Consider the following 13,036-nt stretch of genomic DNA (forward strand, 5'->3'; position numbering starts at 1 on the left):
CAGACTGTCGTTAAGATGGCACCGAGTGGGCTGAAAGCGGTAGTCGGAGAAAGTAAGTGACACCTTTCGTTATAATTTATTTGGTTTCACGCGTTTTCCACAGTTAAAAGTAAAGAACCACTTTGTTCGAAGTTATGTTTTAGCAACTTCATAAACTGACGCTGAAGTCGCAACGCACAACCGCGTTTGGGACGTCGAAAACTTCCTGTTTCACTCTCAAGAGAAAAATGAGAATATTACCTTTGGTAAACAATGTGATCGCTTTGTGATGAAAACGAAATTGGTATCGTTGTTTTTCCACGCGTTATTTGCTGCGAAGAAGTCTTGGTGTGTTGTTGTGACATTTAGCAGACGTAAAATTAAAAAAAAAAAGTGCGACGTCAGTGCCAGAAAGTGTTGGTACCATTTGAAAGGGTAACGCCTGCTCAGCTATAATCTAAGAGGAAGTTCAGTGGCATTAATTGTGATGGATTAAAGTCAGCTGGGTCATTTGTAAACAACCGGACGTCAACAAAGTCACAACGGGTACTTAGTGTCATTTAACAGAAAACTATACTTTCCACAGCGTTATTCATTAAAGCCTTGAACGTTTTTTTTTTTTTTTTCGTAAAGTATGATCATGTGTAACAATAACAAACAGCATTATGTAATAGAAAAAGAAAGAAAGAAAGGGGCGAAATGTATTTCTGGAACACTTTTTTTAAAATTTTTTTTAAATGCTTTCAGGCAACACAAAATAATGTACAGAATCGATGGGAAACAAATGATAACTACAAATAAAACGCACCGTCGACAGCACACAATAAAAACAAACTCAAAAACAGATGCCAATTTTAAAAGCAGAGGTAAAAAAATAAATAAAAAAAAAGACAGCATCGTCTCAAGTTTCAGCTCCTCTAGCAGTTTGTTCCTTCAATATCATGGGAAAAGTTTATTTGGCAGCTGCAAGTGTTTCAGTTGTTCTCAACAATTTATGATGTTAAAGATTAATCACAGATACAAGTTTAAAAAAAAATATTTTTTGTTTAACTATGTCAGGGTTCAGGAGATGTCTGAGATTGTACATTTTGTTTATTGTACGAGTGAAGCGTGAACACACCTCTCAGAAGTGCTGAAACCAATAGGCGTGTCACTAAATCTACAACCTGTTTTTGATTGTGACAATATGGGCCCATTTGTACACATGTATGCTGTGTTTTAAAGTCAAATAAGGCCTGACACGTCATCCTGTTAACAAGCAAAGCAGGTCTCGGGGCTTTATTTTGAAATTGAACAAACGCGTAGGCAGAGATGAAGGTAGTTAAAATGGCGTGACGGTTGTGTGATTTGAATGGGTAGCAGCAACCCAGTTAAAAGTAGGAGTCGTTTCTTCCAGTTCCCTCTATGGAAAAGAGGTTGAATGTGGCAAGACATTTGCCACTGATGAATTTTCCACTTGGTGCCAAAACGTTTATGAAAAAAGACAAAAGATTAAAATCATTAGTCCCTTTTATTTCGTATCTTTCTCGCAAACACCTTGAACTAGAATATAATCTATATTCAGTATTCAGCTAAAGCCAATTGAGCTCGTGATACTGCAAATGCAACGGCTTTTTATCGGTGGGCCACGGGCTCAGTCACCGATGTGTCAACCTCATTTGGGGGAAAAACATGGACTTAACAGACATTTATTTAAATGAAAATCTTTGCTGTTATTGCTTTAACTGAGGGTAAAGAGCACTGATGCGTTTTCTTTTATTATCCATGTTAATCAGCAAGTAAATTGATGCAAGAATAAGATTTGTTTACCAATGTGTCTGAGGGAGGCCCTGCTCTGTTCGTGAGCTTCAACAAGGAAGTGGAGTGTAAAGCACGAAAGCGGAAGGGTAGTTCTTCTTTCCCACACTCCTTCCTTCTGCGAACTGTTAAGACGCTGGCGATCAAGTGTTAAGGGATTCAAGACATAGTTTCAGGGTTTCCTCGGGGAAACTTTTTAGCTGTAGAAGTAAAGTTTGTACATAAGAGTGCTAAATATGAATTTGTTTCAAGAAAGTTCCTGGTTTCTTATTTGGAGAGTTTTTTTTTAAGTTGTTTTTTTTTAACACACATAACTAACTTCTTGTCATTGTGTTTGTTAATGGAACAACATTTCCATTTGACGTCTCTTGTCCCCGCATCTCCTTTGTGTGACTAAACTTTTAAGCATGAAGGAAAAAAACTTTACATTTAGCCACACATGTTCTTCAGACTTTATGCACTACAGCAATTTTAAAAGACAGCTGGAACAAAACTCCGGAGTTAAACATTATTTTTGTGTAATGTTACTTTTGTTTTACAAACAGCGTTGTTAAGGTATTTCTATATACGAGTCTTTGCTAAAATTCCAACACCTGTTACCTGTTTTCCGCAACTTTTTTTTGTGTGGCGCTATAAATGTTGTAGAGGTTGCTGATTATTCTCTAATGATAAATACACCTTTTTCCTTTTCTTTTACAGAAATCCTCACTGGGGTCATTAAGAGTGTAAAGAAGGATGGAGAATGGAAGGTAACAGTTGCTCGACTAGAAATAAAGGTGGAATCTTTGATTCTGACCCCGTACACTTTTTTGTTAAATTCAGTGAATGTCTCGTCGCGACCGAGCTGCCTCTTCTTGAGTGTGCACTCAAAAAAAGATCTGGTGTTCGTGCACCAATTTATAGATTTACCATCTCTAAATGGGAAAAGAACTAAAGTAGCTTTCAATTGAGTCGCACAGCACGATTTCAGCCAATTAACAACAGGGGGCGTTTGTGCTCCAGCACAGCACAGCACAGCACAGGCATAAGGGGAGATGGTGTAAAGGGGCAGTGAGTGTGAATGTGATGCTAAATCTGGCATTATTACATTGTGCTGGAGGAGAGATGACTGAAAAATGGCCAAAGAGGAGAAAGTCCAAAACATTTTGAAAAAAAAAGGTGCTACAATCAGGCAGGGTCGAAGAGCAGCGTTAACATGGACGAGGCTTCCCAACGGTGGAGAGACCTCTAAGAGTTGACAGGCTTGAAGACGGGCGTGGGGGTGAGGGGGTTGTTCTGTTCCTGCATGGTAGATGTGTGTGTGTGTGTGTGTGTGTAACATTAGATCGGGCTCTGTGATGGGAACTCAATGTGCCTCTAAACACCGCAGTTAGTGTGACATGCAGATGACAGCAAGACCTCTCCGACTTCACTGTTTTTTGTTTTTTTTAGCATGTGCTTCCATCCAAATATTTTTCATGTGTTATGTTACACACTCTTCATCTTTATATTTAGCGTAGTGTATTTTCAGAGTTGTTAAATGCTTTCTGTTGGTTTTATATATCTTGATTCAGAGTCTGGCCGCCAGGTTGTAATAACATTTGAGATTTGTGTTACTGCTTTCTGCCAGCTACGGTTTCTGTGCCTTTGGTTGCTATTTATACATTGAATTTTCTTTTGCTTGTTGACTGTTAAAATGACTTTCATTCATATTTTGTGCTGTTTTTGTGCTTCTCTCATTAGTTTTCAGTCTGTTGTGTACTTGCATGTTGTTTATTATTTATTTTTTTATATTAAAATGTTTATTTTGCTTCAGCATGAGAAACGGATATCAACTTTCATGCTGTATGTGTCTGTAACATACCCCCAGCTGTTTGTGTCCTTGCCTTGTCTATGCGCGTCAACGAATTTATGCCACAAGATCTCAGAAGAAGCATTTTTGGCATCGAGTACAAATATCAACAATCTTTCTCCAGTAGACCTTTAAGAAATCTCTACTTTTGTTACACTGAGTTTATAGTTCCTGTTGTTTATCTTGTGCCGTTCTTCAGGTGCTTATTGTGGATCACATGGGCATGCGGATTCTCTCCTCTTGTTGCAAGATGTCTGACATATTGGCAGAGGGGGTGACCAGTAAGTATGCAGATGATTAACGGACTTGCATGCTATAGACCAGTAACTTGGTAATTCAAATTAATTATATTATTGCCTTTGAAATTTGACAAAATGATCATCTCCTTCCCTCCATTACATCTGGAGCCATGTTCTCATTTGTAAATTGACAACGCCTGCTGTCCATGCAAAGCAGCATCAAATAACGCAGCTCCAACTCCTACCTTACAATGCTTTTTTTTTTTTATTTGCAAATAGTTATGTGGTAAGAGAAGCTGTAATAAAATAAAATAAAAATAAATGTCATTTGTACCCCACAGGGTTAAAGCAAGAAGAGATTTCTCATGGAAGAATTTGTGCCCTTCTAGTTTGTTCGACACAGCCTTGTTATTCAAGCCAGCTGTCACTAAATTCTATATTGTTTTTTTTCTCATTTTACATGATGGTGATATTGGGGTTTTATTTGCAGTTGCTCATGATATTGCTTCTGTCACATTGTTTAAGTTGAAGTCACATTCCTGTCTTTTCTTCTTTTCAGTTGTGGAGGACATCAATAAACGCAGGGAGCGCATCTCCAGTTTGGAGGCCATTTACTTGATTTCACCAGTGGAGAAGGTTAGCTATTACCTTTTAATGTCAGATCCTCTGTTTTCATTAAGATTTTTTGTAATTTTTTTTTTTTTTATCAAATTCTTCATCTTTTAAACCAAACTTTGATTTCCATTACAGTCAGTTCGTGCTCTCATTAATGACTTCAAAGATACGGCCTTCACTTACAAAGCAGCACACATCTTCTTCACTGACAGTAAGTCAGGAAATGCATATAAGTACAGGAAACTTTATTTATCAGATATTTTTAGATGCAATGTTTAAAATGCTTAAAGTTTGAAAATATATTGAAGAATTAGGCTTTTGTCCTTATTTGTCTTTTGCTCCCATAGCTTGTCCAGATGGTCTCTTTTCTGAGATTGGGAAATCCAGAGTTTCCAAAGTTGCCAAGACTCTAAAGGAGATCAATGTTGCTTTCCTTCCATACGAGTCTCAGGTGGGGAATTTTCTCCGCTATACTTATTTCAAATAGATTTTATTTGGCAACACAGTTTTAATTCACTTTTGTATTATTTGATATGTTCGGCTCTGTTTTGGTCTCCAGCAGCTCTTTGGAAAATGATCCGGCTGTAGCTGCTAAATGCCTTCTGACTAAAACACTGAAGTAGCAGGCTGTAAAACCAAATCTTAGAGCTGAATGATAAATGCTCCACAGTTCAGAGACAAATCATAGAGTCATACTTCTCTGTAGGTTTATCACTACACTTAATACCTTTCACATTACGTACAGGATTTGTTTTTCAATTAATGTTAATGTAAAACGTTGGAATAGTACACTTTGATTTTTTTTTTTTTTTTTTTGGACATAATATGACCAAACGGAGACAAACCTGAATCCCTCTCCCCCTGCAGGTGTTCTCTCTAGATGACCCAACCTCCCTGCAGTACTTCTACAGCTCGACGCCAAATGAAGAAATGGACAAAATTAGGGAAAATCTGGCAGAGCAGATCGCAACTCTGTGCGACACACTTAAGGAGTACCCAGCAGTTCGTTACCGCAAGTATGGAGGCCTTGGAGAGTATATTGGATTCAGTGTGAAGTTGAGTTTACTTGCTGATTCAAAGTTGTAAACCTCTCCGTCTCTCAGGGGACCCGAGGAGAATGCTAGACTGGCTGAGGAGGTCTACCAGCGCCTCACTGCTCACAAAGCTGACAATCCAAGCATGGGAGAGGTGAGGAACCAGTTACACGCTGCTGTTTCAATACAATTCTTTAACAATAAAATGGTGAACAGAAGTTTTATACTGCTTTTTTCTGCGAAACCAACTTTTCCATAAAAGAGAAAAAACTTCCATTGGGATTCTGCAGCTCTTCACCTTCACAGGTTGTGGACGTTTCTGTGGTTTCTGGGTTTTATTTCCTGTGGATTATTTTTCTCACGCTTTGCTGGACCGTTCCACCCCCCCCCCCCGCCCCCTCTTCTTTTCTTTCTTTCTTAGCTGACATTTCCTTGCTCCTGAGATGGGTCTTAAAAGGCACGTACCACTGTTCTCTTTTTGCCCCCACATCTCCCAGTGCATTAACATGCTGTGCTGTCCACTCATTCTGCGTATTTCTTTTTGCTGTAATTAACTGCGAGTTTGGGGAAGTGCTGCCGCGTGTTGCATCAGGCGATGACACTAAACTGAGCTGATAAGAATTTCACTGCATGGACAGATGCACAAACCCACTAAAGCACTCGATTATTAATGTGTCTTGTAGACTAGATTGTATTTTTCAAGGAGTCTGTAAAGGAAACCGGGTGTTTCATTCGTATGAGATGATATCACTAATGTTCATTGGTTTTAGGGTCCAGATAAGGCACGGTCTCAGCTACTGATTGTTGATCGTGGGTTTGATCCCATCTCACCAATTCTACACGAGTTGACCTTCCAAGCGATGGCTTACGACCTACTAGATATCAAGCAGGACATCTACACGTGAGTGACCATCTTTCTGTAGGCTGCCGTTCATTTGCTTTGCCAGGTTTTTGAACCGTCGTTGGCACATTACTTCTCCGTAATCGTTTTTGTTTTACGTGTTTGCTCGTTTCATAATATGAAGTTACGAGACAACCGGCATTGGGAATTCAAAAGACAGAGAGGTGTTATTGGATGAGGACGATGAGCTCTGGGTTCAGCTCAGACACATGCACATCGCAGATGTCACCAAGTAAGTTCGTCACAACCACGTCTCTATGATTGGGCCTCACGGTCACGATTTCCAACAAGGGGAAAAATTGGCAAAATAAAAGAAATAATTTGCGCTTATCATATTGTAGTAACAACGTTGTCCCAAAGATGATGTAAAATGTGCTCTGCCTTCCTGATGAAATGTTCTCATTATATATAAAAAAAACAAAACATTAACACAAAATTCGGACTTTTATGGTTTTCTTAAGATTAGCCTATAGAATAAATTAAAACACAAAATTGGTCCATGGAATGATCGGGAAGATGTACAATAAGTGTGTTTATATTTGATTTATTTTAAAAATACAATGTGCATACAAAATGATATGCCAACTAGATTATAATTTGGTTGCACTCTGACATTGTAATTGATTAAATGTTTCCCTGCACAAAGTGACTGGTCATTTTCTAAACCTAATCTCACAGGAAAGTGACAGAGCTTCTTGGCACCTTTTGTGAGAGCAAAAGAATGTGCACCGACAATGTGAGTTAGATTTGCATTATCCATTCTCCATATTCAGTTTTTATGGATGTTCATGGTAGAACCATTTTTATGTAACAGTCAAAATGTTCTGCATTTTAGGCCAACATAAAAGATCTCTCTCAGATGTTAAAGAAGATGCCGCAGTATCAGAAGGAACTGAGCCTGGTGAGTGAGAGCCAGAAAATTATACTTTTTACCTTTTTAGTATCAACATCTAATGATCATTTTTCTATTGTTAGGAGAATTTAATGCTTATTAATTAGAGCTTGTTGTGCAACCATGTACACAGTTTATCTTTGATGTAGATCTTCTTGCATGTCTGCTCAGTTAAGTTAGGGCCACACTGATTTATTAATAGAAAGTTCAAATCTGATATTTCTTTTAGCCTTTTCAGTTTTATTGTATATGATACATTGATTTTGTTGTACCTGCAAATTCATTGATTATCCAATTTCCTTCACAGTACTCTACTCACTTGCACCTAGCTGAAGCATGCATGAAGAAATACAAGGCATCTCTTGATAAACTTTGTGAAGTGGAGCAGGTCAGTCCCTTTCTGAACTGTGCAATTGAAATGAATAACTTTGATGGTTTCATCAAAAGTTTGACTCGCAGCATTTTCGACTCAAAGAACTCTTAATAAATGGCCTCGTAATATCTTAATCCGGTGTCAAGCTCGGTCACAATGCAAGCTATTGTAATCCTGTACATCTACATTAGTAGGTATAAATAGAATCATGACGATGCGCTCTTGATCTGAGAAGAGTGAGGCATGTGTTAATGACCCCTGGGCTATAAAACCAAATATTCCTGGAAGCTGTCTGCTCATGCATTGTTGGCAAAACAGCCTGTCAGTGTGTCACTTCTATATCAAAAGGGATAAACTAAAAACATCCACTGTTACACTAACACAAAGTATCTTAGGGAGAATGCCAGACATGGAATTACTCCTTTCCCATCGCTCTACCCACTAAGTGACCGCAACGTGGTAGCGTCTTTATTTATAGTTCCTCTGTGGTATGTTCAAAAGCCACCACACGGTCTGCAGATTTTTTTTTGTTTTGTTTTTTTTTGTTAATGGAGAATCATAATGATACTATTGCATAAGAAGCTTGGGACCGGGACATCAGCATCCATGTGTCTACAGAAATGCAGAAGAAGCCGTTATGTCATTACCGTGAGTGTAAAGGTATTTAATAGCACGCGTGTGCCACTCGTAGTAATCCTTCCACGAGCCAGAACCTGGGACAAAGCCACAGTCCAGACCAGCACCAAATCACAGTGTGTTGCTTGTATGTGCCAGACGTGCTTTGTCTCCCTGGGGAATGTGTTCTGCCACATTTAGTCCTGTATCAGATGAGCCTCAAGTACACAAGAAATGATAAGCTATGCATAGTTGTGGCATTTTGAGAGGCAAGTGTTAATGGGACTGTTTTGTACGAGTAAATCGCTCGACGGCATTAATGGATTGTCAGCGTGTCTGAAAGCTGTCTCTTAAATCCGGTAGCCATATTTTGGCTCCAAGATGGACAGTGTGGTCCAAACGGCAACAGTCATTTGTTTTGAGTGTTCTGCATTGTTTGGCCAACCCAGTACAAATGTTGTAAACAAAATGATCTTTCAGCAGCTCACAAAGTTTTGGCGTTGATTGGCCTTAATGAGGTTTACTCCAAATTCATCACGAGGTTTAGTGAGAGTTTTTAGGAAGATCAGGATTGAATTAATAGGAAATCCCAAAGCTAGATGTAAATTTAAAAGCCCAAGTTAAGTGGCCAATATTTTTCAATCTTTGACATGGTTAATGGATCTCAAATACAACTCTGAGTATTTACTGTGCAGCTTGGGACAGTTTGTTGTATGAATGTTATTTTTCTGTTCAGTGTAAAACTGTCAATATTTTGAGGTTATATAGGTTTAAGTGTTTGTAACTTCAACATCGACATTTGAGTAGGTCAGTGGAAGGTTCCGATCAGTTATTACAATCTTTTTACAGCCATGGCATGGTCAGAAAGGAGAAGATGTCGTAGGAAAATAAAAGGAACAATGTGAAGATGCAAGTCATCCTCTTGTGTCAGCTGACGTCAGTTGATGTTTGAAATTTCTATAGAAGTTAATAGTTAACCAGAGGTGTCTTTCACAGGACCTGGCAATGGGATCAAATGCAGAAGGGGAACCTCTTAAAGATGCCATGAAGAACATCGTTCCTGTGCTCCTCAACCAAGATATTGAGGCCTATGACAAAATCCGCATCATACTACTGTACATATTCCACAAGAAAGGTGTGCCCTTTTCTATGCTCATTCTCATGCCTCTCTTTTTTTAATTTTTTTTTTCTGTTTTTAAACTAACATATTTTCTTGTGAGCACACTAGATTGATCAGAACTTTGCTACGGAGAAAATAGATGTTATTTTAGCAGTCACAATCTTTACAAAAAGAGTCTGGTTATCCGTGTAGGCATCGGGGAGGAGAACCTGGCCAAGCTCATCCAGCATGCAAACATACAGGACAAAAGCGACATCATCACCAACCTGCAGAACCTGGGCTGTAACATCATTGCCGGGGTAAATCTTTTCATTACAGTTTTGCAGTGTCAGTGTTTTAAGTTTCCCCGCTCGGTGTTTGTTACATACTCCACGCTGTTTGTTAGGGTCGCAATGCTGGGAAAAGGCTGCCAGAGCGCAAGGAGCGCAAAGACAGCACGTACCAGCTCTCCAGGTGGATACCCATCATCAAGGACGTCATGGAGGTATTAATGCTGAAGTGAAGTTTCAGATGTTGTTGCCTCGCATATTCAGCTTCCGCTTCACCGTCTTGTGTTTTTATATCACAGAATGCCATCGAAGACAAACTGGACAGAAAGCAGTGGCCGTTTATCTCTGATCCCGCTCCCATCAACACGACTCAGACTGCAGTCAGGTGAGAAACCTTTTTGAAATGCGCATTGTCACTTCATCAGGGTTCATATAGATGTACAGTATATGCAGAAAATATAGTTTATGACCAATAAAAATCAGTTCAGGATTTTTTTTTTTTTTTTTTTTTGCCTGTGCTCTGGGGAAATATCAGTTTTAACATTTGTTCACCATTCTGTGTTTTTTTTTTTTTTTTTTTAAAGCAACACAAATACTAAGTGAGGTCGCAGACAGATGATGTTATCAAATGAAAGCTTTTATCCCTGTAATTGAGTTGGAGGCAAGCTGTTGACAAAGCGAGCTGGAGTTAAGAAAAGTGAAATATAGTCATTTTGCTTTGATTACTCCGTAATCCTCCATGGATACCCATCACATCATGATGCTAGTGCTTATACAAACCACTCACGTGGACCGGGGTTCACTCATAATCTGCATAATGCACAATGCTCGTCTGCTTACTTTTAAGCGAAGTGCAGAATTAAAGAAAACTAGTCATTAATAGTAACACTAGTCCTGGGCTGTTCAAACTGTGGCCCGCGGACCGGATACGACCCGTTTGGACTTTTCTTTGGCTTCGATGAAGATGCTTCATGGAGTCATAAACAGCCCCAAACTGTTCTACTGCCTTGCATTTGATTGATACCATGAAAGGGATGCGTGTGTTTAGTTTCTTATATGTGCTAATATATCTATTCAAATTAAGAGTTATTTGTAGCCACCGATTGACAAGATAGTCAATGTTCCTCTTGCTTTTGAGTTTGAATAGCTCTGCACTAGACTGTAGGCTGGCTATTTTCAACCGGACATGGCAGTTGGAAGAGAGTTTAATTAGACCTGTTATAAAACGGTATGAAACTTATTAGCAAGGTCACAAAGTCTATACAAATGATTTTTTGTTTGTTTTTTGTATTCAAACAGGAAAAAGTTGTTTCATTGCTTCCGTTTCCGTTTTCTGTTTGTTTTGTTTTCCCTGACATTGTGACACACTGGCACCGAAATCTAATTTGTGTCAATACTGTATCAAAGAGAAGCATCGCAGGACAACTCTAGTATTTACTCTGTTTAAAATTGACATTACAGATGGATCATTATCAGATGGCTGAAACTGACAGCTCTCAAGCAGGCCTTGGTTTTAGTAATAGTTACTTGCTGCTAACACTAATTATTGTTTATCTTCTTTTACAGCAGCGCACGTTTTGGACACTGGCACAAAAACAAGTCTCCAACAGAGTATCGCTCTGGCCCTCGGCTCATTATTTTTGTGATTGGTGGGGTGTCGCACTCCGAGATGCGTTCGGCTTATGAAGTCACTCGAGCTGATGAGAAATGGGAAGTGCTGATTGGTAAGAAACTGCTATTGAATAGTTCACGATCCTTAAATCTTTCCCCTCCAAAAATGCTGCCTCCTTCTTTTTTCTTTTTTTAAACTTTTTTTTTGTGACTATATGTATCATCTTCTCATTGACAGGGTCATCTCACATCCTGACTCCAACCACTTTCCTCAGTGACCTGCAGAATCTCGACAAAGTTCTTAATCCTGATTTTGAGATGGGTCGACCTTGAGCGATGAAGAGCACACTGCAATAAGGGTTCACTTTTCCTTTGAGATGAAACACGATGTTTCATCTCAAATGACAAAAGACGCATTCTAGATGAAGCCATGGAAGGAAACATTTTTGAGTCTTTGTTATTTTAGAAAGTTCTGCTGTGTGTACTGCTATGATTGATATTGTATCAAAATATTGAATTAGACATTGATATGTTGATTACTGTACTTTTATCATTCAAATTAATATTTTTGTTATTCTATATTTAATTTACATAATTATGTACTTAGAAGATGCCTCATTTCCAAATAAACTAGATCATCTAACACCAAATATCTTGCCTATGTAGTTGGACGCCAGTCAATAGAAGTACATGCTGTATAGTCGGTAACATTCAGTGTGTAAAAATATTTTTTTCAAGGTACCTTTTATTTTTCACTTTCCGGGAAGTTTCATCTCATACAAAATGTCTAAACTACTGTGTTAAAAAAATCTTGCACATTTATAATGTACTTTAATATTTTGCTGATGCGAGTGTGGTGGGTGTTTGTTTCTTTGTTGTGAAAAGATGTAATAAAGAGAGACAATGTTCACTTTATATTGTAGTATAATGAAATAATTTTGACTCATGGTCCAATTACTAGCTTTTATTTGTGGTATCTAGCACTTGTTGCACATGCTGAGTATTGAGTCCATGCTCAAAATGATTTCAAGTCATTGGGAATATCTTGCTCGACCACCTCTGATGTGCTGATGCTCCATCGGGCTTTATGCTCTCTATACAGAAACCAATCATTTGAAGATTGCCATTTCTTTTCATGATCTTTTTTTCATTTTTATATTCACAAAAAGTAAATATCCATTTCACTATTTAGTGTTATGGCATTTTAAGGTGTGATTTATTGATCCATAGTGCAAATATGATTTATTCTCACTTTTCTTTTTAATTGTCAGTTGGTTTTTCTTTCACATAGTTTAAAAAAATAATAATAATAATTTTTTAATCATTTTCTGGTTTGCTTCCTATTCAAATTACAGTGTATTTTACTAATAGTGCATCCCATCACTAATAGTTTTGTTCATCTCAATACCACAACCTGGACATTCCCATTTGAACCATATAATCACAATGTGTTGCTGTCGAAAAGCAAACGTTGACTTTAAGTAAAGTGTTAGGTCAGAAGGGAGACCATTTACTTCTGCCAGTGAAAAAGATCATCCCTCTCCATGCCGAGGATTATGTTTTCATCTGGGATTACTGTAATGTTAAGAACGGGGCACTGGCTCCTGTGTTAATGGCAATGGGTTAATACTCGGGACTTACTCTATTTAAAAACCCTTCTACGTGCTCCTATCCAGTGAGCATGTGGAATAGCATCAGTCAGTATCATCATTTTCATTATGCATACATCAGTTCCGTCAAAATATTGAATGCATTCTCTT

At 38.3% G+C, this 13,036-nt stretch overlaps 1 protein-coding gene across 2 annotated transcripts; it reads left to right on the plus strand.

Moving 5' to 3' along the window:
* stxbp2 (syntaxin binding protein 2) lies at positions 1 to 12,191 on the plus strand. Of its 2 annotated transcripts, none has more exons than XM_069703025.1 (19): positions 1 to 52; positions 2,476 to 2,525; positions 3,807 to 3,888; positions 4,406 to 4,482; positions 4,597 to 4,672; positions 4,809 to 4,912; positions 5,329 to 5,477; positions 5,565 to 5,649; positions 6,266 to 6,396; positions 6,521 to 6,628; positions 7,075 to 7,132; positions 7,232 to 7,297; positions 7,596 to 7,676; positions 9,273 to 9,411; positions 9,589 to 9,695; positions 9,782 to 9,880; positions 9,965 to 10,050; positions 11,232 to 11,389; positions 11,515 to 12,191. In XM_069703025.1, the coding sequence occupies exons 1-19, from the start codon at positions 16 to 18 to the stop codon at positions 11,607 to 11,609; spliced, it is 1,788 nt and encodes a 595-aa protein (XP_069559126.1). In that variant the 5' UTR covers positions 1 to 15; the 3' UTR covers positions 11,610 to 12,191. The 2 variants fall into 2 exon arrangements, with proteins under 2 accessions (XP_069559126.1, XP_069559127.1); XM_069703026.1 differs by having other exon boundaries at positions 11,235 to 11,389.
* The last annotated feature ends 845 nt before the right edge of the window (positions 12,192 to 13,036 follow it).

The sequence above is a fragment of the Brachyistius frenatus genome, unplaced genomic scaffold (genome assembly GCF_029030835.1).
Source record: "Brachyistius frenatus isolate BFR_SWC_R1_liver_20210118 unplaced genomic scaffold, ASM2903083v1 Contig_43, whole genome shotgun sequence".
NCBI classification, from domain to species: Eukaryota; Metazoa; Chordata; class Actinopteri; family Embiotocidae; genus Brachyistius; species Brachyistius frenatus.

What these genes read in the sequence shown, in the direction of transcription:
- stxbp2 (XM_069703025.1), top strand. Translation starts at nt 16, where the DNA reads ATGGCACCGAGTGGGCTGAAAGCGGTAGTCGGAGAAA. An exon ending in ACACATCTTCTTCACTGACA is followed by an intron (nt 4,673 to 4,808) that starts GTAAGTCAGGAA and finishes TTGCTCCCATAG; the next exon opens with CTTGTCCAGATGGTCTCTTT. An exon ending in CACATCGCAGATGTCACCAA is followed by an intron (nt 6,629 to 7,074) that starts GTAAGTTCGTCA and finishes CTAATCTCACAG; the next exon opens with GAAAGTGACAGAGCTTCTTG.